General features: G+C 35.2%; 1 protein-coding gene across 1 annotated transcript in view; it reads right to left on the bottom strand.

Moving 5' to 3' along the window:
* Positions 1-3621: 3621 nt before the first annotated feature.
* DDX60 (DExD/H-box helicase 60) overlaps positions 3622-6075 on the bottom strand; it is a 116586-nt gene continuing 114132 nt past the window's right edge. The window contains exon 38 of the mRNA XM_080796705.1: positions 3622-4835. Coding sequence (XP_080652831.1) covers positions 4736-4835 — 100 coding nt within the window. The 3' untranslated portion in view covers positions 3622-4735. The remainder of the gene's footprint in view (positions 4836-6075) is intronic.

The raw sequence follows: 6075 nt of genomic DNA, 5'->3' as shown, positions 1-6075 counted from the left end.
CAAATATTAAATATTCACTGATGACTATGGTATTCCTAACTTTTACCTTCAGTTTGAATATCTCTCCTGAACCTCAGATCCTTATCAGAAATGTTAATGAGGAAATTCAGTCTCAATATGCTCCAAATTAAATCATAATGTTTAGTTTCTAAAATGTTTGCCCTATATATCTGGCTTAGTTTAATGGCATCCTAATCCATTCTTCCTTTTTTTTTATCATGTCCAGTTATCCAGCATATAGTAGTACATCATTAGTTTTTGATGGAGAGTTCAAGGATTCATTAGTTGAGTATAACACCCAGTGCTCATCATATCGTGTGCCCTCCTTAATGCCTTCAACCTATTACCCCCTCCCCAACCCTCCCCTTTTGCAACCCTTAGTTTGTTTCCCAGAGTCCAGAGTCTCTTTTGGTTTGTCTCCCTCTCTGATTTCTTCCCATTTGATTTTCCCTCCCTTCCCTGTGATCCTCCACACCATTCCTTATGTTCCATTCTTTCATCCAAATGAGAAGCCTATCTCCTCTCCTACAAGACTCATACTGAAGTCATCATCAGATCTTGTCAATTGTATCTCCTAAATATCTTTCATATCCATCCCTTCTTTCTATGCCTAGCATCACTGCCTTTGATAAGGTAAGGATCTTGTTTTATCACTTCTCACTTGACTATTTTAAAGGGATCCTAACTGGTCTATGTCTCCAGTATTACTTTTTATTTCAGCCACTATATAACTGCTAGAGTTTCATCCCAAAAGAGAAATCTGGACTTTTTACCCACTTGCTTTACTGCCTCCAATGTATCTCCACTAAGTGTTTAATAAAGTCTAACTTCCTATGTGATGTCTTCCTCAATAATTCCAAGTACCTATAACTATGCTCACAAAAAGTATGGTATTATAGATATTTCTCTCCCAAAGATGCTTTAAGAATTAAATGATATATTACCTGTAAGACATTTAGCACAGTACCTAGAATACTGTCAGTTCTCAATAAAAATTAATTGTTATTATCATTATTGTCAACTGGGAGTATACTATGGCAGCTAAGAGAGTACCCTTTCAGGCCAGACTACTTCAGTTCAAATTCCCCCAAAAGAAGTGAGCTTTACATTTAATAGCTGCATGATCTTGGACAAGTTATCTGATTGCTCTGCGTCTAATTTCTGCATCTATCCAATGCAAATAACAATTAGATCTATCTCAAGGCTTATTTTAAGGATTAAAGGAAATTATTTCTGTAAATTACTTAACACATACCAATGGTAAAATTATGACTACGTTTTATTACACCCTTCCTTTAATGTAAATATCTACTTACCTCAGTCTTCCTACTCGATTAGTGTCTCCTGCTGTGCATGACATACAGTAAGCATGTACTGAATTCAAGTATGAATATATAAAAGAATATATAGGAGGGAAGAAAGGAAAGTTGTATTCAGGAAGCTCAACTGGGCAGTGATATATATGTTTTTTCATTAGACAAGAACTTGAAATGTAAATTAATAAATGTATTCTAATAATTTAATAGCATAGACCTGTGCAGACATGATAAATAGAAATAGAAAATAAATTTGAGAGACCCTATGAAGGCTACATCAATAATACACTAGTACTAATTGCATCAAGAGATGGAAAATTCACTCACAGATAACAACTTTTTTATAACAAAGACATATAAAAGTTTTACAGAAAATATCATGCTTTCATTTCCTTCTATTATTATATCATACATGAATTATCTTGAAAACAGTGGGACAGGTTAGGCCTTTCAGTACTATGCTCTAGAAGCACTGGTGGCAGTTTACTTATAAAACTCCTATTTTCCAATGAAGGAAGAATTGTTACATAGTGCAGAGCCAATGCAACTTATGCACGCACACAGACATACACACATCATATACTCTCTCTCTCTCCTTGCAATGTACCAAGGAAATACTCCCACATATCTTTTTTTCTTCAGCTTTATATTCTTTATTTTACTTCGTAACAAACCCTAAAAGCAGTGTGGCAATTTCTTTCATGGGAAAATATTGGAAGCTGTGCAGGTTAAGGAGAAAAGAAGCCAGCGCTGATGACTATAGCAACTTGTGGTTCAGAGGCTATAAGAAAAACCATAAAAATCTGAAATATTTGTTATAGGAACCTAGTATTAAAAAAGTGCTAACTAAATATACCATTTGTTAAACTGAGTTTTATTTTAGTTTAAGTGTTAACTAACCTCATATCCAACCAGCATAAAATCTGCTAAGGTCAGGGTACGATCATACATTCTTTCAGAGGGGACTAAATTTCTGTGTAGAATTGTGTCAACCAGCAAATCATTGCAATTAAAAGAGTCTGCCTTCTTTGGTTTCTAGTATGTTGTTCAGCAACAGTAGCTACACTAAAGGCTTGTTATCAAATCCAGGATCACAAGGATGTGTGGTACAAGCATTTTTGACCTATTTATTTAAAGTAGGAAGTTAGTTTTGGTTTCATATTAGCACATCCACATAATAAGAGCTAATTTGTCTTTATACTGATAAGATACCACTTCCCCTAATAAGTTCTGGAGCTAGAAAGGACTTTGACTCTCTGCAATATCATGAAGATGATAGAATGGGCTTTCATTCAAAGGGAAGATGTAAAACAGGATCAAAAGGGATATTGAGAAAAGCAAAAATTGGCTTTCAGAAAATTCTCAGGCCATGGAAGCATTGTCCGCCTACCATAAGATTTCCCGAACCACACACAAATTACTGCTGAAATCATAACATTAAGTTATAAAGAGGTGAAGCTTTCCCTTGATCCAGTTATTGATTCATGTAAAAAATAGAGTCTCAAACTTTTTCCGGCATGTCCTTTCAACATCTTGTTTTCTTTCAATAAAAATCTAAGACAGAGCAATCCCATTCCTCCTAGGTCTTCCTTTTTGGAGCAAAAGTTGCCTAGACATAACACAAAAACAATAGGAACCTTGAGACTTGAAAAACAACATGATAATGAGTTCTCTGAGTTTTCTGGCTGTCTCTTGTATATTCAAAGCAGTATGAAGAGGGACTACACTTCACCACTACACTTCAGCCTCTCCAGATGTCATTAGAGCCATCTAGCCATTCCCTGACCTAGCATCAATGAGATTAAATAAGGCAGTGTGAGGTGGAATTAATCAGAAACCTGCTCTTACTCCCTCCCCTGGTGTGTGTGTATTGGGGTGGGAGGGTGCTGAACCTCTACCTTCAACCAATATTAGTAAGAAAGAATGAGTTGGTGCAAAGCCAGACTAATCAATACTGTCCTACATATATTCCCTGTGACAGCTGAGCTTCCATCCTCACCCTAAAACAACAGAGCAGTGTGAATCAGCCCTGTTTCCCTCTTCCCTGGTGTCAGCAAGGGCCAAAGAGAAGCTCTCTATATATCCCAGAAGAAACATAAATATTAATAGCAGCTTTACTTGTAACAGCCAAAAGTTAGAAACAACCCAATGTCCTTCACTGTGTTGAATGGTTAAACAAATTGTGGTACAACCATACTGTGGAATATTATTCAATAATAAAAAGGGATACACTACTGGTACATGTAACAACCTGGATTAATCTTGATGGAATTATGCTGAGTGAAAGGAAAAATCTCAGAAGGTTATGTACTGTATAATTCCATTTATTTAGGTCTTGAAATGACAATATTACAGAAATAGAGAACATCTAGAGGTTGGTGGAGGTTAAAGTTGGGGGGCAGGGGTATAAAAGGGTTTCTCTGAAAAAACTAGACTCCCCTAACATGGTACATGCAATAATGGGTCAGTTCCAGATAACAGAATATTCTTTTACCTCTAGACAAAATGAACCATGGGTGTTTTTCTAAGCCAATGTAATATTATGTATAAATAATGTCATACAAAAGATCACCTTCAGTAAGACACCTAGATAGAAGGAGAGAGATTTCTCTGAGGATAAAATGTTCTGCTCAATTTTAGGGTCTAAAATAGATTCCAAAACTGTGATCTGAGGCTTAGACTAGGAAGGGAAAGCGATTAGACATCAACTATTTATTACATATAAAATGCATAAGTATGTGCAAACGGACAGAAAGATGTATAGACTTTACACAAAGAGACAAATGGAAAATTGTTTACACCCATTTATTTCTTTGTGTTTTTTCAATCATTTACATACAATTAAAATCAAGCCAAATCACCAGCTATATGTTATGTTAGAGCATCGCAGGATTTATGTCAAAACTCTCATTTATATTTTTTAAAAAAGTAATTCAAGTTTACTAGAAGGTGTCATTTTTAAAAACCATTTATCAAAATCAGATAATTACATTTAAGTTAATAGAGAAAACATATTTCAACTTCAGGATATTGAGTATATTCTACCCCTGATAGACTTTTACAAATTATAACATCCAGGAGAAAAGTGCTGAGAATGTAATATTTGTTTAGGCTTCACAGAGTAAAAATTGTTCTTTAATCACATAAAAAATCTTTGCATTTTTTTAATCAGTCCACAAACCAGCTGAAACATAGGCATTATTATTCAATTATATACAGAAGCTAAGACTCCAAAGATATTAAAAAACTTGTCCAAGGGTACTCGTGAGAGAACATGGCAGGTTTGATCACAATTCAGACTCCCAAGTTGTTTGCCCTTTCCACTTCATCATGTATATATTTCTGATTAGTATGCAAATCACAAAATATGACTTAAAAATGCCAGGCAATATTTTAAGTGGTCTGGATAGTCTTTATTTTTAAACTCCTTCAAGTTTTTCATAAAAGGTGTTACTCAATTGTTCAAATGCTAAGACCACGTTGTCATCTTCATTTTCACATAGTTCACGTAAGGAAACACTGTAAATGGAAATACACACACACACACAGAGAGAACACATATATTAGTGAGAGTCAGCATTATAGGAAGTACTTTCCCCCAGGCAGGAAGAATTAAGTAAATCCTACTAGATGATGAAATGTTAGCAAAATATGAAGAATACTGAAAAGAAATATTTTGACCTAAAAAAAAAGTGTGTAAAAAAACAAAGATAATAAAACAGTCCCCATGCAGCTCTTCTTCATGTCAGTTACCAAGAGAATTTTAAAGGCCACCAAATTCCATGTAAACTTATCACTTCTCCCCTCAACAACAGCAAAACAAAGTCCCTTCCTTCGTGCTGCACATGTCTTTGGAGGCTATTTTGTGTTTTTTGTTTTGTTTGTTTTGGGGTTTTTTGGCTATCACGTCCAGTATATACTGAACTCCACAAACAAGTACCTCTATGAAGAGCAAAATATTACTTCCTTTACCTAGATATGTGAGAAAATTTTAAAAAAACAGGGTGTAATAAACAGAATAGTGACCTTTATTTGTGTTCTAATCCTCAGAAATCTAGGACTATGTTAATTTACACAGCAAAGAGAATTAAGGTTGCAGATGGAATTCAAGTTGCTGATCAGCTGACTTTGTGATAGAAAAATTATTCTGTATTATCTGGGTGGGCCCAATATAGTCTAAAAGATTTTTGTGAGAGGGAGACAGGAGAGAGTTCATCTCAGAGTAATGCAATGTAAGACTTTCCCCACCATTGCTGGCCTTGAAGATGAAAGGGGACCATAAGCAAAATAATGCCAGCAGCATCTAGAAGCTAGAAAAGACAATAAAACAGATGGTCCTCAAGTCTCCAGAAAGAAACGAGCTTTGCCAACATCTTGATTTTAATGCAGTTAGACTTGTTTGGGACACCAGGCTTCCAGAACTGTAAGATAATAAATTTGTGTTGGTTTAAACCACTAAGTTTGTGGTAATCTGTTACAGCAGCAACAAGAAATGTATAAGCAAGTGAAAAGAAAGGAGAGAGGAAATCCAAGAATGAACAGTGCAGATGGGCTGATAAAAGTACTGACCACAATCAGCATCTGACATTTTATCAGCCTTTTGTAATTCCTTATCTACCTTGGTTGCACTAGAGTTCCAGAATTTTTCCTAGTGTCTTCATTGACCTTCCACAAAGAATGACCAGATCTGTATCTATAACACTGAATATACTCCTAATCATAGACTCATAATTATAACACTGACCATTTCCTCTTGAAT

The sequence above is a fragment of the Martes martes genome, assembly GCF_963455335.1.
Source record: "Martes martes genome assembly, chromosome: 2".
Classification (NCBI taxonomy): Eukaryota; Metazoa; Chordata; class Mammalia; order Carnivora; family Mustelidae; genus Martes; species Martes martes.
Note: the sequence above shows the minus strand (reverse complement) of the source record. Positions and strands in the feature narration are given on the sequence as shown.